The 20,380-nt window shown below is 37.0% G+C and overlaps 1 protein-coding gene across 1 annotated transcript; it reads right to left on the bottom strand.

Annotated features, from left to right (window-relative positions):
• Positions 1 to 91: 91 nt before the first annotated feature.
• On the bottom strand, positions 92 to 6,218 carry LOC136750563 (GDNF-inducible zinc finger protein 1). The gene is made up of 7 exons (XM_066705707.1): positions 5,901 to 6,218; positions 4,122 to 5,316; positions 2,589 to 3,602; positions 2,140 to 2,234; positions 1,857 to 2,024; positions 1,184 to 1,341; positions 92 to 913 (listed from the first exon to the last, which is right to left on the bottom strand). The coding sequence occupies exons 2-7, from the start codon at positions 5,306 to 5,308 to the stop codon at positions 701 to 703; spliced, it is 2,835 nt and encodes a 944-aa protein (XP_066561804.1). The 5' UTR covers positions 5,309 to 5,316; positions 5,901 to 6,218; the 3' UTR covers positions 92 to 700.
• Positions 6,219 to 20,380: the final 14,162 nt, after the last annotated feature.

Genomic DNA, 20,380 nt, shown 5'->3' with positions numbered 1-20,380 from the left:
AGGCATTGCCATATCAGGTCTGTGTCTTATCTAGTTAATAAAATTACAAAATAATCAGTGCCATTTCAAAACAATACCACTTAAGAAAATGTTATACCCAAATGCAATGAATTTATTTAACAAATCTGAAAATACAGAGCAAAAATACATTTATATATTCCCCAAAACCTTGATTAAGGAATATACTTGGTCAGTTTTGTTCACAACAGTTCAAAAGTTGTATAAATACACTTCAGTGCAACAATAAAAATAAACACAATACAGAACAGTACAAAATATGATCCGTTTCTTAGAAGTAACTAAAACATTGGAACAACACCTTACTATCTTAAATAATTTATGCAAACTGAGAATTAACCTTATGTTGAATTTTGTTTTTATCTTACTGTGATGAGGTTCCAGAAAAGTGTTAAGGTTCACAGTAGTGTTTTAAACAAATGTGCAATCTCAATTAATAGGTTCCCATAAAACAAAAAAGGCTCACTCTTACTAAACAAAAATACTGATTATTGAGATGGATATGGATTTAAAACAATAATATATAGTACACTGTTCATGTAATACACAATGTATAGTTCACTTAATCCAGCAGGTTTAAGGACCATTACAAGTGTATTTACAATCACGAGGAAAGAGCTGTTCTTATTTAGAGCTCGGATTTGACTTAGTGTAAAAACTTGTGAATGATCACATTTGAGCACTAGGAACTCTCTGAGGGAACGGCGTCCTTTTGATCATTCTTGCTTATGTCCTGCACCTCGTGTGCTTGCGTGTGGATGCCAGTGAAATCTGGATTGACAGGGCTCTCCTCCACACAGGCATCTCCAAAAGTCTCTATCTTGGACCAGTTGTGTTCCTTCTTTGTGGTGAGGTCAATCACATAGGTCCTCCACTGTGCTTTTCTGTCGTGGACCTAAACCAACCAACAAAACAAACAAACAAACACAATCTAAAGAAAACGGAACTCCAACTAATTTAACAATACCTACAATAACCAAAAAACAACAACAATGCAAATCTAACAATGCAAAATGCATGACATTCAACACATGTTCTTAGCCTTTCAACCTACAATAAGGTTTGGTAAAATTCTGTCGAAAAGGAATTTTAAAAAGTAAACATTATGGGCTGATCTTTGTGGCATTATCTAAGACACTTGGCTCAACACACAATGACTCCCTACCGCCACATGTCTCCTCAGAGTGGACATGTCAGTGAAGCTGCGGTCGCAGGCCTTGCATTTATAAGGCTTTTCTCCGGTGTGGATTCTCTGGTGCCGGCGCAGTGCCCCCTGCTGGGTGAACGTCTTCCCACACTGCTCACAGAAATATGGACGGGTGTCTGGAGAGAAACGTTACAGTTCTCCATTCATAATGGCACATAAATGTACATTTGAGTCATCATGAAATCTTGCATTGAATATTAGAGAATATTCCTTCTCCTTACAAGTGTTAGTAACAGTTACTCAGAACTAATATACCGATAATTATCATAATAAATCTCCCCCTTTAAAAAAAAAGGAACTAGCCAACAGCAGTTGAAGTCCCATTTGCACAGTTTAAAGCTCAATTTTTCAGACCACTAGTAAAGGATAACTGTAAATAAAGAGCACACAGGCAATAAGTAGATTTCCACTGCAAATCCAACATGAGATGGAATTACCCACAGGACGTCTGTTCTACATCAGATAGAATTTGACTGTAATTTGGATATTGTGGATGACTGGCATGAGTTAAACATTTAATATTGTAGTAATACATAATGTATGTATAATAACGTGGCCCTTACACACAATGTGATTTACAACACAAATGTATTTATACTGCAATTGCATTCATAAAAAATGTACCACTGACCCGAATGCACTCTGCTGTGCTGAACATAGGATGCTCGAAGGCCGAACACTTTCCCACAGATCTCACATTTGTAAGGTTTAGCTCCCATGTGGCATCTTTTATGGCATTTCAGATATTCATTCGTAGAAAAACTCTTTTCACACACATCACATTTAAAGAGTCGCTCACCTAGAATACAAGAAAAAAGTTTCCACAAAATAATTTATATTTTTGAATATGTGGACATTTAAGAAAACAGCCACTTCTCAGTTGACTAATTGCTGGCTGTGGCTGTGAGTCTTACCGGTGTGTGTCCTTCGGTGGCCATTGAGCTTGCCTTTGTCAGAAAAGCTAATGCCACACACCTCACAGATATAGGGCTTTTCTCCCGTGTGACACCTGTGTTCATTGAGAAAGAATATAATTAGCAAGACAGTCACTGAAACATTTCAAATCTTGTTTTCAGTTAAGAGTTTCACTCAGTTTGAATTTACTTTCAAACACGGCTCCTTTCCTCATTTCCAAGGTCAGTGCAAACATAGACAAAATGCAAAAGATTGTTATTTCTTCATTCAGAGGTTTAGACATAGTACTGATAGCTGGGTTTCTAGTTTGCTGAATGGGCAAAACAAAAAAGTAATGGTTATGGCTGCAATGAATGTACCCCTCCCCTACTCAACTCATAAAGTGATACTCAACCACCTCAGCTCGACATCTTTTAACTTGTTTCATGGAGAGCCGTGCAGAACTGACCTCATGTGGATCTTGAGCTGTGACGGCTGGGCAAACCTGCTGTTGCACACAGAGCACTGGTACGGCTTCTCTCCAGTGTGTGTCCTCATGTGGAAGACCAGAGCGGTCCGAGAGCTCAGGATCTTCCCACACACCGAGCACAGCGGCCTCTTGACCCGGCCCTCGTGTTTGCGCATGTAGTGAGCGTGGACATCTCTCTTGCGCTTGAAAGTAGTGCCACACAGGGTGCAGGCGAACTGGCGCTCCTCAGTGTGAACGCAAGCCTGGTGCTCCTTCCAGCAGCTGTAGTTGGCGAAGGACCGCCCGCACGTGTCGCACTTGTAGAACTTCTCTGGCTGTGACTGATGCACCTCCTGGTAGTGAGCCACAAACTTCCTCCTGAAGACAAACTGGCTTTCACACTTGTCACATTTGATGATGTAGTGCTCCTTTTTGGATTTCGAGGCCTGAGCTTCTGGATTTTTTTTCCTTCCCCTTCTGGGCTTCTTCTTTTCCTCTTCACTGATATCCTCATCCCCCTTGTGGTCCTCCTTGTAATCTGACCCAGAATAAGAAGGGTCATCCTCGTCTTCCACATCATCATCTTCAAACTCCTCATAATTTTCATTCTCCATTTGTTCAGGCGGATCTTGCTGTGCACTCCCCACATGGTGTTCATTCCCCGCAATGTCATCCAGACCCACTGCCTGCTCTCTGTCCCCCGTTTCCGTCTCTGTCTGAGGGTGGTCAAATGTCTTGTCACTCTCACAGGGTAATTCAGTACATGGTAGTGCATCTGCCTCCTTTAAGGCACTCTCTTCCTGTGTACAAGGCACACTATATTTCTCTTGGACATGTTTTGCCTCATTGCTGCAAATCAGACTCTTCTTCTCTACGGTATGATTAGCTTCTTCATCAGCTGCAGGGTCTCCCACCTCTACTGCAGTGTTGTCTGGAGCGCTATCCTCATTTGGAAGAACTCGCTTCCAGTAGACAGGTTTTGGATTCCTATCTTTGGCTGACTGATGAATTTTTCTACAAAAAACAAAACAATATTTAGAATTTTTTTTTTTTTTTATCTCTTTGGTTAGTGAAATTAACTGATACTGTGCCAATAACTATTGCATGATTCAGAGTCCTTAAAATGTCATGTACAGCACCTTCACGTATAATGGTTTAAGATATCTCCATTTCAAGGACAATAAAACAACATTCAATGCTTAACTTTTCTTGATGATCTGTTCAATATAGTTTAATTTCACTAAATATCACAATTTAATCTGAAATCATATATTACTGCACACGTTTTGTAAACTATGGATACAATTTGCTTTCATGTGAGCAATGACAATATTAAAAGCAGAATGTCTGAAACACACAAATATAAAAGCACATGCCCCTCTGTAGCAGGGAAACAACAAGGAAACTGCATAGTATCAGGTTATCACCACATTCAGTAGCTGGCAAACCATGACTTTTTTCTTTAATATGCTGCACATTGTACTGAATTTAGGATATGCGTTTTGTCACACATATGCTTATTGTCATCCTTACCTCACATGGGTGTTTAATGAAGATTTCTGAGTGAAGCTGGCAGCACAGTCTTTACAGTTGTATGGTTTCTCTCCGGTGTGTGTTCGGATGTGAACAGCAAGACCTCCTTTTGAACTGATGGTCTTGTGGCAGGTCGGGCAGGTCTGTGGTGACCTCTTTCTCTCATGGACCCTCCTGATGTGGTCGTTGATGTCTTTGGGCCGTTTGAATCTCTTGTTACAAATTGTGCAGGCAAAGTGCCTTTCGTTGCTATGGACCGTCATTCGGTGTTGCCGCAGGTTCTGATGGTTTGACACCAGTTGGGTACACAAGTCGCAGCTGTATTTCACCAACACGTTCACCTTGTGCTCTCTACTCATGTGTCTCTGGTACTGCTTCACAAGCTGGAATTCCTTGCTGCATTTGTCACAGATGTAGGTTTCTTCACGCCATTTCAAGATCTTTCTGTGAGGCCTCCCGAGCCGGCTTTCACCGTCGCTCCCCTTTTCTTCATGGTGTAACTTTCGGACAACCACCCTCGTTTCCCAACCCCCTAAAGGTTTTATCACAGGAGTCTCTGCTACATCTGGGCCAGATTCACCCTCTTCCCTATCATTGTCCTCTTGTTTACTTCTTTCAGTATCTTCAGATAATTGTGTGGCACCAGCTTTATCCTTGGTTTGCTCATCGTCATTCTCTCGTCTAGTTGCTTTTCTGAGTTTGATCTCTGAGGCCTGGTCAGAGGATGGGCTCTTGCTTCTCAAAATGATCCTTGTTAGCAGTGAATTCTGATTGAAAATCGGACAGTGGCAGGATATGGAACCCTCACAAGCTTCCAACAGATCTTTACAGTCTAGCTTCTCTGCCACATCTTTCAATCTGGGCAGTTTATCTGGTGCGATCTCAAGTCTGGCAGTGTAGATAAATTCCAAGAAGGTAGAAAACTCTTCTGAGCTGACATCATGCAAGATGACCATGGGTGCTTTATTAACTGACGGCTCCTCACTGAGGAACAGCTCCCTGAAATACCTGCTGGAAGCAGCGAGGACGACTCTGTGGACGAAAAAATTTCCGTGAACATCCTTGTGTTGCTGTTCTGTCTGGACAGTCACATCGCAGAGAGATCCACACTGGTACAGAGAATGGAGCATTGTGAGCAGGTTGGAAGCTGCTGCCTTAGATTCCATGGTGATTTTCTGCATTTCCATGGTGCAAACTGAAGTCAACAGATAAACAAGTTAAACAACAAAAATAAAGTGCACAATTAATGGACTGAAGAATTCTAAAATGTATTAGCATTAAGGCTGTCAACTTGATACCTGTTTAATATTTCCTTATACGGAGGGGACAACCTGGAAGCCTTATTTAAATATGCACCTGCATATGCCAGGATTACTATTGCACTGTGTAATTCATAGCCATTATCTACTAACTCTTATTGTTTTGTCATGGATTAACGTCCCATTGAAAGAGAGAGTACAAAGAGCCAGCTTTAAAACATCATTGTGTGTGAATAATGGTCCTGTGTTTGTTTGTGTGTGTGTGTGTGTGTGTGTGTGTGTGTGTGTGTGTGTAGAGACACACACACACACACACACATACACATTAATATTATTACTGTTGAAAACAAGACAAAAAGACACAAACTGGAGAATCTGGTCATAATTTGAAGCAGGTAGTTTATCTGGTTTGTCTCCTTTCAACTTCCTGAACTGTTCAATCAAATGTACTTCATTTTTATTTAAAAAAAAGAATCAAATCACATATGTGTATAAACATAACGTCTTGAATAAAACTCACCCTTGCTATGTCGGTCCAGGACTTCAGTAAAGTAAAATAACACAAAAATGCACCGGGGAACCTGATGGTGAGTGCTTTAATAACGCGGTACATCAACGCTTCATTACGGCAGCGAATAGGAAGACATGGCCGGATTATACTTTGTCTACTGCGTTGTGTGTGTTATAAGCACACGTGTGATGACCTGTACGTGTTTTCATGTATAGAAATCCCTCTCCATTGGCTGCTATAGTATAGCACGCCGGCGTGAACAATGCCAGTGGGAGTGAGTGGGAGTGAGTGGGAGTGACGCAGTGTCAGTGTGTGTGTCGTGCGGGACGCGGCCGCTCCAGTGCGGGGGAAGTACAACCAGCAGAGCCGCGGTCGGTTTCCGGGGCATTCAGACCATGTGAGAGTCTGGGATCACGTCGAGGACTATCCCTAACACAACAAAAATACATACACACAGAAAAGAACAATCGACCAACCAATACATGTTTCTTATTGAAATAAATACAAGAATAAACGTTGAAATCAATGAATCAACCAATATATAAATGTTGAAATACATAAATGCATGGACATTTAGCCTATCTATGTGTTTCACTATTTCTTTTTCAAGAATTTATTTAAACATTTATTATTTTAAATAGTTATTCATTATTTTATTTGTTTATTCGTGTATTATTTTCTCAGGTTATTTATTTTTAATTTTGGCATGGATAGTCCTCCATTGTACATATAATTAAGCCCAACACAGTGTACTGCACTATAATAAAAGCTTAGGGTAATATAACATACAAATGCGTTGCAAACTATTTCACATTGTATGTTAAATAGAAATAAAAAAAATAAAGCAAGACAAAAATGCTAATGCTAATAATAATGCTAATAATAATAATGCTAATAATGCTAATATAATAATAATAATAATAATAATAATAATAATAATAATAATAATAATAATAATAATAAAACAAACCCTATTATCCATGAATGGTATTTGTATAACATAAAGTTATGTCATAAATAAAGCTATATATTTTAAAATATATGTTCAAACCACTGCTAGTAGTAGTAGCAGTATTTGTGTAACATTGTACATTGTACGTACAGTTGTGCATTGTACGTCATAACCCCAAATTATTTGAAATGCTGACAGGATGAATTGTGAAATGTGCTAAGGATTGGTGGGTAAGGAAGATAACGATGGTTTTACACATAAAAACCAGCCCTGCACACACAGGCAGTTTTTAATAATTACGTTTTTATTTGGAAATACAATACTGCCCTCTAATGGAAAAAAAAAACTAATGTAATTTAATAGTTTTAAATACTATTAAATAGAAGTAAATTGTTCATTTCAGGCTTGCCAGATTGGGGGAAAATGTCCCAATGAAAAATGTGTTCTACTTGTTCAGCCTCAATAGAAGATCCGATTAAAAGCACTTTCACACTTTATTCAGTGCAATCTTATCCCACATCATTACGATCAACGCAAACTATCACGTCTCTACAAAGAAATAAAAAAATTATACAAAAAATGAGTCTTTGGAAATGATGAGCCAACTCAATGAGCAAGCCCAATAGCAAGATGTATGCATGACAAAAGCGTGAAGAGCAGAAAGATACCTGTAGGTGTTCTTACTGTAAGGCATATAGTAGCAGCTCATTATTTTATTCACTGTGATTCGAGTTTAACTACAGACTACAGGTAAATGAGAGTACAATTCAATGTTATTGTATATTGTTCTTTATTTATGTGATAACGGGGTTCATAATGAGGATCAGCTGTGAAAAGTGGACATTATAATATTGTAAATATGCAAACCACACACACACACACTAATATAAATAAAGGCAGTATGTATGAAACATCAATGTTTACTGATTCATGAACTTTATCCTGGTATGTTGGTAAAAGCTTCTCTGAATGTCCTTAAGGGGGCATTGTTTGCCCAGACAATTCACAGTGAAGTTCATGTTCCATTACAGGTTTTACCTCATTGTGATTTTTTTCCAAATGAACAACCCACCTTTATCTAAATTACTGGTGTTTTCTAGTGTAGACCGTTCATTTTTTGCTGTTCACAATCTCACTATGTGGTATTCAGAGTTTTGTTAGATTCATATCCTTGAGCGTTTAAAGAGTTAATTATTATTACAATCTAATTAAAATAACGTTTTAACCAACGTGGGATAAGCCTAGAGTTCTTCCACTTGAAGTACAGCAGAGTGTTTTCATTGTCTTTCCACACATTGTCGAAACCAATGAAAACATATTGCTGATCTGTCAAAATAGACATTAAACCACAACCATTTACATCACAACGTCTATTTACTCCTTAAATGGGATATGCATACCAAGCTTGAGTATCCATCAGTCCCAGTTGAAGACCCTTTGCCTTGTGTTAATCTATGCCAGTTCTTTATTTTAAAGCAGGATACAGATATAAATTACTTTAAATAGTTCTCAACCAGGAATATGTATTTGTATATTTAATACCTCTTATTTCAGACCATATCAGGTGTTGGGGTGGCTGCCAGAAATCTATTTTATTGATACAGGAAATCCATTTTGCCTTGCATTACCCTTAATGAGTTCTGCAAGCAAATGGCCTCTTCCTGTGACTCATTCTGCGCTTTGTGGACCGGAGATTGTGGTTTTTTGTTTCATGTTGGAAAGTAACCACTATGTCTGCATTTTCATGCAAAAGCATTGTAGAAGGAATTATAGTTAGCCTTTAAAAAGAAAAGAAAAGAAAGAAAAGAAAAGAAAACATACATTTCCTATATAAAAATACATGCTTGTCTGAGCTGCTATCATTTATCATGTTGAATTGGGATTTGCCAATCTTTGACATCAGTGCATTTATTGAAAATATGTTTAATTCAATAGAAAACCTCAGTAAGTTCACTTTTGCAAGATTTTAAAGGTTCTTGTTTCTTAATGAGATAACAGACAAAACGTCATCTTGCATTGAGTAACAATGCAAACCATAAAACTGTACATCAGGAGTTAGATTCATTTAATGTGGTAAATAACTATGTGCAAGCCTTTGAACCTTCATAACATAAGCCTGTCTTCCTGGGTTTTTACAATGTGTTGATTAGGTTATATGGTTAGAAAATATAAAAAGTTGCTTTTGAGTGATGAGACCTGTTAATTTTTTCCTCCATACATTGGTGCCCACAGGTATTCTTATCTAGAGTAACAACAGTATTTGAACCCACAAAAATAAACACAACAAAATGAAACAAATCAAAACAGGACCAAGACAAACAGTGTACATTTTGAAGTTATGGGCGATGACTGAAGTAAGGAACCCGATTGTGCACCTGTATGCACTTTTCCTTGTCAAACCTAGAAGAAAGTGATGCCTCTCCAGCCTGCATTTATGCATTTTGGCCTTTAATTTACATCCAAAGGATCTACAGTTCAGGATTGTAGTGTAGTGATTTTTGATATGAAGATATTTGTCTTCCATATAATGGATATAATTACATGAGTAACCAATGTTCTTGACTTGGGTCGAAAAAGCATTAAACCAAAGTTTTTTTTCTGTTTTTAGCCATACTGCAGTTTTGAAGCCACAATGGGCTTATTTTCCCCACGTTAAAGAAGGAATAAGGATTGCCAGTTGTCAGACAGACGCATATCTGTGCAGGATGAGGAAAATATCTCCCTGGCCTAATGCCACCTGAAAGGAAGAATGTTGAATGCAGTGCAACATCAACATAAAACACCTTAAACTCAAAATACATTAACCCTAATATGTGTTTTGGATTGGAAAAAATGCTAAAGAACCAAAAACCCTTTTTTGGCTTGTTCATATTCTGCACTGATTCACAGCTTACATTGGGTCATGTGGCTGTAATTGGCGAACTTGGTCAGTTTATCCTTGTATGACTTCTTAACCATTAAACCAAGCTGTTAAAAAAGCAAAATAAATATCAGGAAAATTAAAGTTTGTGGTAATACACTCAAGACCACAAGTGTACTTTATTTCAGTATTAAACAAAGTGCTGTTTTGTAGTATTCTGTAAAAATCCCATTCATCCCAAATGGTACCTTAAGTTATTTTTGAATAAAAATATAATAAACTACTGTAGTACATTTGGTTTTTCTGAGTTCTCTGAAACAGAAATTTCCAGAAGCAGTGCAATAAATGTGACCTAATTTCTAATTTCTACAATATAATGCAATTAAATGTGTATTTTTAATTTGAAACATCAAGTGCCATACATAAAATAAACAAAGGAAAATTGAATACAAGAATAAAATATTAAGGCAAAGCAATTAAAATTTTAGTACAAATAAATAACATTTCACAATTGCGTATTATCAGTAGAATGTAAAATGTATATATATATATGTATGTGTGTGTGTGTGTGTGTGTGTGTATAATACATTCATACATATACAGTATATATTAATGTAGACTACATTTTGCAACAGAGTACTGGGATGTTTTCTGTCAAAGGGTCAGACAAAATGAGAGACTAATCCAATAATTAACCAGTACAGTTTGTCTAACAGTGCTGGATATTTTCTGATAGAGTAAATATGGAATTCAATAGTCAGTAATTAAATAATACAAATTAGATATTGAAACCTGATGTCAGGTGTAAAACTGTTTACCTTACGGAATAAAGAGCTCAACATTATAATTTTAATTTTCAATATATTTAATATTCTGCAGGACTAGAAAGATACATTTGAATTCCACAATGTGTAAATATGGTTCCCTTGTTTCTTGAATGATGTTTTCCGGCTCACCTTCAGCTTCCATCCTGTCTCATTTATAAATATACTATTTCATTGAAGACATCAGCATTCATTTCATTGATAAAAAAAAAGAATGGTCAGATATCTAATTTCCTGTTGTTCTCTGACAAATTTCATTAAGACTCTAATTCCCAGACTATTTAAAGTAATCTTCAGTTTCTCCTTGAGTCATTCTTTGTGATGCCCCATTTTTGTAATTGTATACACCACTTAGCTCTTTGGCATTTACAAGCCTGAGAAGTGAACTGTTGGAGGATTGCCAGCATTTGGCATTCGCTGAAATATACATGTATTTCAGTATGACATAAGGCTGTGTTTGTTCAGTGAGAAAACAAAGACCAGCTACTCAATGCAAAGCACTTTTTGTTAAAACAGTTTAATTCTTACTGAATCAGAATTGCATGTGTACCAGGAGATAATATACTGTAAGCAGGACAGCAACCTCTGTACGTCTCATGAAGCTTTCTGGTTAAGGTCTGTTTCAATACAGATCATGTAGCTGTGGGTAGTTTTTGTGTCAGTTTGCCAGCTGTAATTACAATTTTTAAGGTCTGGAAGATATAACTAGATAATAGCCTTATTGTGATGTTGTGGCTTTGGGGAGGGCTTTGACACATCTCTGGGCAACTCCTTGTTTACTCATATTGTTTCCAGGGCCTACACCCTTTCTGTTACTTCAGCCTGACTATCCTGTCTTCTGTCCATCCCATTGCTCCCCACCTCAGACAACAGTGCTACCTTGACATATTTTACAGAGAATCTGACCACAAACAAACAATGAAATAAGACCTGAGTGCTTATTTCTAGGGGTTTGCAGTTAGTGTGCTTTGAAACTATGCTGACCGAGGCTGTCTGTAAACATCACTGAATGTTGAGATCTTCAGACTTCGGACGTCTGTAGATTTTAAGTACAGATTGAGGTCTCCACAGGAAACATTACTTTTATGTAGGTGTAAATCCACCTTATTTACCAGAAAAGCTTTCAGATTAGAATACAATAGAAAATGTATGCTATTCCACACATATATATTTTTCAAAGATTTAAAAATAGTGCTACAATTCTGTAACAGCACCGCTGTGTGTGCTTATATATGCTGAAAAGTTTCTGCTCTCTAAATAAAATTCACACAGATATGTTACAAACAAAAAGTAAAATAAACTGCTAGTGTTGGCTTTTATCTTGCCATGCTGACATCCACGCTGCAGGAGTACACAACAATATATTTATTTATATTACAACATCCTTTTCACAGCAGCAGAATCTGTCACCTTCAGCAATGTCATATGTTGTAGACTAGTTAAAAGAAAAGAGTGCAACATGAAACCAGGTTAAACGGAAAACAGGAAACTTCCTATTTTCAAATGTGCACACCTATTATTGTAATACTACCTTGCACGTTCAAACTCAAATCATGGAACTTTACAATAAACATGTACAGAGGTTAACAAAGCATTTTATTTAGACTTATTGAAACAGATGCATATATTTGTCTATGAATTTAACTTTTTGCACAGAGCTACAGTGTAGAATATGAGAGTGTGTGCTAGTGCATAATTCACTTCTCCTGATTTCACACAAGATGTCTTCTATACATCAAAATAACATAGCTCATGTACATGAAGACTAAGCTGCTCTAGTCTTGATACAATTACTAACAGCATAAGCTATATATTTTGGAACAGGCCAGGGTTATAAATCCTTCTTAAACAGAGCACTACCTGTACACTGGCATTCAGACACTTTGTGGTTAATGGCAGAAGCCATTAGAATGAAGCACAAAGCAACCACTTCTTATTCGGTGAGAAACATGACTCTCAGCTCAGAGTTATACATCTGATAAAGGAAAAGGATAGTTGCTTATGTGATCTGTGTTTCAGAGCGTTGAAAGCCAGTACATTGCAGTCCAAGATTGTGATTGGATATCTCCAAACCCAGATTTTAACCTGGAACTACAGTTTGTATTTACATAAATTGTGCTGGGTTTAAGAAGAAGGAATTCAGAAGTATTGGTAGAAAATATTTGCCTGAATATGTGAAATAAGCAGCTCTGAAAACGTTATTTTGCCTTTGAGTAGTGGCCAAACATCCTAACATCATGCTGTCAGTTTGTAGTAACCTCACAGTAAAACAGAACCAAAGAAAAGCAAATACAATATAACCAGTTTTAATAACACACATGTTGTAATGGGGCATGTGCTGATGCATTCTAAATGACTGTGATTGCCTGCAGGTAACTTCAGACCATTTGCAAACTTATACCAATAAATTACGATTAGCAGTAAAACATTTTTCCTAGAATTACCTCAGCACGGGGGGTAATTTCAGTAGTGTGTGACGCCCTTAGTGCCACCCAGCACTATCTGAATGAGTATCTGACTGATTGCCTGAGGTATAGAGTTGCAGTCGATGCCCACGTTTGTCATGATTTTGACTTGATGACTACAATGTAATTAAATGTATATAAACAGTGTTGGGGAAACAACTTAAAAAAATGTATCTATCACACTTAAAAATTATTTGAACAAAAGTTTAACCATTTATACACTAATTAATTGGAAATAATATAATGTTACTAAGTGCAGTTATAATCAATTTCCTTACCAGATTTATTAAAAAGTAAGAATTATTCAAACTTAAAAAAAGAGATGTATGCCATTTTAAGTTTCACAATTGGCAACACTGTCCGTACATCTCGTCATAATTTATCACACCCCATATTTACAATACAACCTTATTTTTAAATCAATGTAGGAATACAAATAATTACATATTCATCTAAGGCTGAATTCCAAAGACAAGCTACTGTTGCAAAACAGTCTCTAAAAAATCTCTGAACAGTCTTGCACTTTAATGTGTTTTTCTCACTGGAAACTGGCTTTACAGCTGGTTTGGAACTATTTTGATTGAACTGACTACAGTCCCAACAGTTAAGTACACCTGGGATCCACATTTTGTAATTAGGAGTGCCAGTATTCAATCTAGAAGCCTAAGTTTAACATCAGTTAAATTTGTTATCAGATAAAAAATACTTTCACAAGATAACAATTAGTGGATCACATTCCACCAGAGATGGAAAACCTGTTAAGTCACAGGTCATGAAGGCATTGCCCCATAGTATACCAAGCCAAATTAGCATTTAGAGATATCTTTAATTAATTTAATGATATCTTCAAATATTTAGAGATATCTCCAAATCATTTTGCGATATTTTCAAATCACTTCCTGTATGTAGCCCAAGATTATCACTTCCTGTTAACTTGTTCATTCATTTCTATGTAACTAAATGAGGAAACAAGTGATAATCTCAGCCAAAATACAGGAAGTTATTTGAAGCCATCTTGAAATGATTTGCAGATATCTCTAAATGAACAGGAAGTAATTTGAAGATATCTCAAAATGATTTAGAGATATCTCTAAATGAACAGGAAGTTATTTGCAGATATCTCTAAATGATTTGCAGATATCTCTAATTCATTTAAATATATATTCAAATCATTTAGAGATATCTTTAAAAATCACCTTATTTAGATATCTCTAAATGATAGATTTGGTTATTTGGAAAGCATCACAGTGTTGGAAAGACTTATATTGCTGTATTTAAATAGTACATATTGAAATATCAGGATATGTGATTATTATAATGATTATGATTATTATGATAAGATTAAATTGAAACTCAAGAAGATGATGACAAAGATTAAGATAAAGTTATAAAACCCACCCTCGACCCTACATCTCTTCAGAAATACCGCCCTGTCTCCCTTCTCCCCTTCCTCTCTAAAAACCTTGAGCGGGATGTTTACCATCTGCTCTCTGCATTTCTATCTCAGCACTCACTCCTTGACCCTCTGCAATCCGGTCTTCCCACTGCTCACTCCACTTAAACAGCTCTTCTAGCTGTCACTAACTCATTTAACTTGGCTTGTGCAGCCTCCCTCTCCTCTGTCCTGATCTTTCTTGATCTCTCTGTAGCTTTTGACACTGTCCATCACTCCATTCTCCTCTCCTCCCTTGCCAATCATGGATACTCTGGCACTGGTCTCGCCCGGTTCTCCTCCTACCTTAATCTACCATGGAACTTCATGTGCACCTCAACCTCTGCTAACAGGTATGCCCCAAGGCTCTGTCCTAGGCCCCCTTCTGTTCTCTCTCTACACCCACTCTCCGGGCCCTCTCATTGCATCCCATGGGTTCTCCTACTACTACTTCTATGCCCTTCCTTTCTTTTCCCTCTTCTAATGCCCTCATCCTCTCTCACATCTCTTCCTGTCTCTCTGCTATCTCCTCTTGGATACACTTGCATCATCTCAAGCTTAACTTGCCCAAATCTGGTTTCCTGTTTTTTCCCTCCTCCTCTTCATTTTCTACTGATCTCTCCATTTCAATTCCACTGGAATCTGCCACCCTCTCGCCCCCTTCTTCTGCTAGGAATCTTGACCCTTGACCCGTTCTCTCCTAATCTCAGCACTTCTCCACTCTGACATGCACCTGCAGTTTCTTCCCGAGCAATATGAACAGAATCCGTCCCTTCCACACCTACTGCTCAACTAAATTGCTCATCCAGACCCTGGTTATCTCCTGCCTGGATTACTGCAAATCCCTCCTTTCTGGCCTGCCTGCGTCTGCTACCCGCTGGCTCCAGGTCATCCAGAACTCTGCTCGTCGTCTGGTGTTCTCGCTGCCTTGATTTGCACATGCTACTCCACTCCCTTCACTGGTTCCCCATCTCGGCTTGCATCCAGTTCATGACGTTGACTCTCACCTACTATTGTTTCAACCAGACTGCACCAACTACTGACTTTCATCTCTCCTCACACTCCCTTCAGACCTCTGCTATCCACCTATGCCAGAAGACTTACTTTACCCCTTCTCCTCTCCCCTTCCTCCAGAGGTGCTCCTTTTCAACCCTTGCCCCTAAGTGGTGGAACAACCTTCCCACTGAAGTCAGGACTCTTAATTGTATACACCCTTACCACCTTCCGGTGATTACTGAAGACACATCTGCTCAGACAGCAGCTTATTCTCCTGATTGCTATTATGCACTTTATTTAACTATGCTTCCTCATGATGCTGTGTACTTGTGCACTGTAAGTACTTATTGTTTTACTGCAACTTCTCCTTTCCACCCACTCACTCCCTTTAGCACATAGCTAAGACTCAGTTGTATTATATATGTACTTGTTATCTCATTGAACTAGGATGTTTGAAAGTTGTGTCTGCTATGAAATAAATATTAATAATACAAATAATACAAATAATACAAATAATAATAATAATAATAATAATAATAATAATAATAATAGTAATTGCACATTACAGGGGAGGGGGTATTTTTAAAAAGTAGTTCAGTTTCACAAAGACATCAATTAATTCCAACTTAGATCATTTCTTAAAGCTTTGATGCAAGTCAGGAACAAACAGTAATCATCAGACACTGGTGTACTAATGGTGTGTAATGGGTTAGGATGACAGATAATTTAGCTGTTCCCTGGTAACTATTTCAAATGCAGGTGTTATGTTTACAACATTGGCTAAAAACCTTAGTTTCTGCAATTGGAAAAAGCGAATATTTCCATTTATCAGCAATTATACATTTTTTGTCTCTGATCCGTTGGGTATTTTTTGGTATTTACAGTTTCTCCCTGCTGTGAAAGACAAAAAGAGATGACAGATATGCTGTTAAATAACAATGAAGAGCTCTTAAGTGAACAGCATGACATGACAGTCTGGTCAGCTGTAATTATTCTATTTTAATCAAATCTGGCTTTGGAACTATGCATAATGTACATACAAATAAAAATAATTGATTGAAACAGTTACCTACTTTAGAATATGTTTTATATTTATAATATACCACCTAGCATGAATACGTATTACAATTTAAATACACAATGCAGTTTGTAATTTTGTGCACTGGTAGCCTAATGTACACGTGGCATTTCTGGTTTGAAGCAGTGCTTCAAACTCCTTCAGGTTTCAGAGAGAGTACATTACTGAACTGAAAAGAAGTGATTCAGAAAAAATGCACAGAAAGGACAAGTACAGCAACAGGTTTGATGAAGGGATACATTATTCAGGTTGGAGAACATCACAAATGGAAATAATATTGAAACGGCTCCTTAATGAAATCTGTAACAGTGCCTTTCTCAGACACACAGCCATTTCCCTGTATTGGAATTGTATTTAATAAAACTGTACTCTTTAAAAAAACGTAGTCAAACAATTATGTTTGGTTAATAACATACATTTTCACTAGCACTGATTACAGTATTCCTGCTCCTCTGGTAGGATATTAAACACCTTTATAAATAACAGGTATGTGGAGTACTCCATTCAACATTTTTTCATCAGTCTGCTTCTTTTTTTCAGTGTTTGTTAGGTATGAAGTGTCTCAAACATTCTTCTGTTTCTTTAGCCCCCTTTATTGGGCAACCATTCATGTTCTGGTAAATAGTGTATCTGGATACACTTCCTGTCAGACAGCAGGTGGTGCCATATGGTAAAGAAATCCCAACATGGCTCTCTAAGCTCCCTACACTCCTGCTCATTGGCAGAGAGTCATGCCAAACACTTTGCGTCTGTCAGCACATTCCTGGAAGGTCACAGTCAATGATGAATGCTCTTATATTGAAGCCTGAGTTTTTCGTTCCATGGATTGCATCACTTGGCGGCCTCTTGGCTTCATTCATTTGACTCCTGTGGTTGCACACCCTCCCCCATTGTTGAGAGCCTCGTTTCCTCCACAGGCTCTTTTGTGGCTGCGGCAGGAATTTCATGCCTGGCTGGCCTCGGGATTCTGGAAGGCATCCAGCTACTTTCCACAGCAGAGCTGCTCACTTTCCCCTGAGGTCAGAAATATCCTGTGGTTTTTGGTTTGATCACTCCGGATGTACATTCACGTAAACCATATGCAGGGCCCTATGATTCTCAAGGCCGAATTTGTCAGTGTTACTAATTATGCAAAAGGGTTTGTTTGCAGAAAGACCCCAGGTTACACACAGAGCTACACAAATAGAAGTTATAATGGCAAATCCAACTTGCAGATGTCATTTATTTCCCTTTGAAGGTGTAAAACTGTGATGCAAGTTATCCGAGTTTGCTGTGTTGTGCAATATTGCAACATCTCCATGCTTATATAACTAACCTACTTGAATGACATTACACATACAAATCAGTACTGCATTAGGGTTGTTTGAAGATTCATCTAAAGTGGACAAACCATTTTCAAAGCTTTCTGCGCTCCATGTGCAAGTAATACTGCAGAAGGAAATAGTCACATAAGAAAATAAGTATGCATATAATTTCATAATCACTAATATGCAAATATTTCATTAGAAATCTTATTTCAAAACTTTTATCGCTTTGGTAAAATTTGGTAATTCATAACATGCATAGCTTACCCATAGTAAGCACTAGTCTTGGTCATTGGATAAAGTACGGTTAAGATCAACAAGTTAGATTAATTGTCCTGTTCAACTCCCATTTAGTATCTGAGAACCAGGCATAGTGTATACTCCAAACATTTTAATAAAGCCAAGATGACCGATTTGCTATACTTTGCCCAGTCTTGGTTCAATAACCCTCAACATTTAATTTCCCTAAAGATTTGCACCAACTGAACACACACACTCAACTCACTACACCTGTCAACTCAGAAATCCTTCTTGTCTATGTGTCATTCTGCAAACAGTGTATGAAGTATAAGCCTCACTCAAACTTCACTCACTGCACAAGAACGAGTGACCAACCTTCCTGTCTAATATATATATATATATATATATATATATATATATATATATATATATATATATATATATATATATATATATATCTTCCAAGTTCTCCAGTCTCGAGTCTGAATGTTCTAACCAGTTTCAGTATTACTGAAACAACTGATTCTTAAAGAGCTGAATTTGGAGGCATCATCCTCATTTGCTTGACTTCTTCACACTCCTTAATGATTAATTTTTCCTATACATTTTGTTCACCACCCAATAGCTCCATCCAAATCGATGCAATAATTCTATCAATATAAAATACAGCGACACTTTCAATATTTCCCGGTAAATATAAATAATGATCCAATTTCCCACCCATGATCCAAACCCACTATTGATAACAGTTACATTTGTTAAATAAATGGTTAGCAGGTATATCCTTAATTATACATTAATTATATGGTTCTTGTTTTTTTTCTACAAACAACAACAATACATTTTTTCATAACATCCAAAAATCAGTAACTGGAAGTTAAATCTTGGTTCAATTTAAGTCCATATTATCATTTTTATGTATTTTTTAACACTTTGTAAACTTCATTTTGATGCTTTGAAAACATCAGAAACAGCACAGCGCTGCCAGAAAGCACTGCATGTCTAGAAAGATCTCCAAGGAAGCATGTACATTATACATAATGTCAAAATAGTTTCTGCAAGTCGGTAACCTTGATTTATATTAATTTCAGCATGTTCTAATAAGGAAAGTGATATTATCAGGATGCTATATTCAATGAATACCATTACATTTCAACATGAAATTTATATGTACAACAGAAACACTGTTAAAAGGAACATAATCTGAAGTTGGAATAATGATAAATTCAGGCATATGCCAAGTAGATTAGTATTGGCACTCACTGATTATCTATGCTATATTGCAGGTCTAACAAAAAGTAAAAGCAAAGAATTTGCAAATTTCTGAAATAAATTACACAAACAAAAAACAATCATATTAATAATTAAATACAATGCACGTTAAGTCTCAATGATATATGCATGTATTAGATGCTAACTTATAACACTTTGCTTTTGCATAACACAAAACTCAGGAAGGTCTGCTTGGTAAGAAAATCAACACTGATTACAAGCGGGCCATGCTGCAGGAATAAATAGCACAGTTATTATAAGAATTGGTGCAGATCAAGAATAGCACTGATTAGACTTCAATTCAGGGAACTCTACACTATTTTAATAAACCTGGGGTTTTTAATATCAGGTATACCTTTGCCAAGTTTTTTTTTTTTTTCAGTAGGATGTCCACAAGTAAAGAAAAGACAAGACATAGCAGAAACTTAAACATAACAGATTTTCTTCATGCTCTTCATCTTCCATAAACCCATCCAATTAGTAATAAAAATGTAAAAAGCTAAAACCTACATACATGGATGCTCTGAAGCATGTATAAAAAAAAAACACTCAGCTCATATTATGCAAGTTTACAACAAAAATATGTTTTTTAATTAAATCCAATACAATAAAATAAAAAATATATCATAATAACAACAAGATAATGAATATATTGTATGGTATATTGTAATGTATTCCATATGGTAATGTGTATATAAATGTGTTGTGTGTGCATGTGTGTGTCTGCTTGTATGTGTGTGTGCTATTATGTTTGGTTTGCAAAAACATCACAGTACGGTTATAGGCTCTGAATAAGAAACACATGATACACATCCTGTTTATCCTGACACAATTATAATTATGTGGTGAGCTGAGCCAGAACTGTGAAGATATGATCCATTTTTAGAGCTCTGGTCTGTCCCCACAGGGAAACGTTGACTTAATATTAAGGCTGGTCTGAATACATGTGGCGATCCTTCAGAGGGTGAAGGGTGAAACGCGGAAACAGATACAAACAATCTCTGCTACTGGGAGGCATACAGTGTTTGCAAATGAACATTGGGAAGTGCCAATTCAGTGATTCAAT

Source organism: Amia ocellicauda, chromosome 1 (genome assembly GCF_036373705.1).
Source record: "Amia ocellicauda isolate fAmiCal2 chromosome 1, fAmiCal2.hap1, whole genome shotgun sequence".
In the NCBI taxonomy this organism is placed as follows: Eukaryota; Metazoa; Chordata; class Actinopteri; order Amiiformes; family Amiidae; genus Amia; species Amia ocellicauda.
This window is presented reverse-complemented; position numbering and strand designations above follow the sequence as displayed.

What these genes read in the sequence shown, in the direction of transcription:
- LOC136750563 (XM_066705707.1), bottom strand. Translation starts at nt 5,308, where the DNA reads ATGGAAATGCAGAAAATCACCATGGAATCTAAGGCAGCAGCTTCCAAC. An exon ending in CCACCGAAGGACACACACCG is followed by an intron (nt 2,025 to 2,139) that starts GTAAGACTCACA and finishes CTTGTATTCTAG; the next exon opens with GTGAGCGACTCTTTAAATGT. An exon ending in CTCTGAGGAGACATGTGGCG is followed by an intron (nt 914 to 1,183) that starts GTAGGGAGTCAT and finishes TGGTTGGTTTAG; the next exon opens with GTCCACGACAGAAAAGCACA.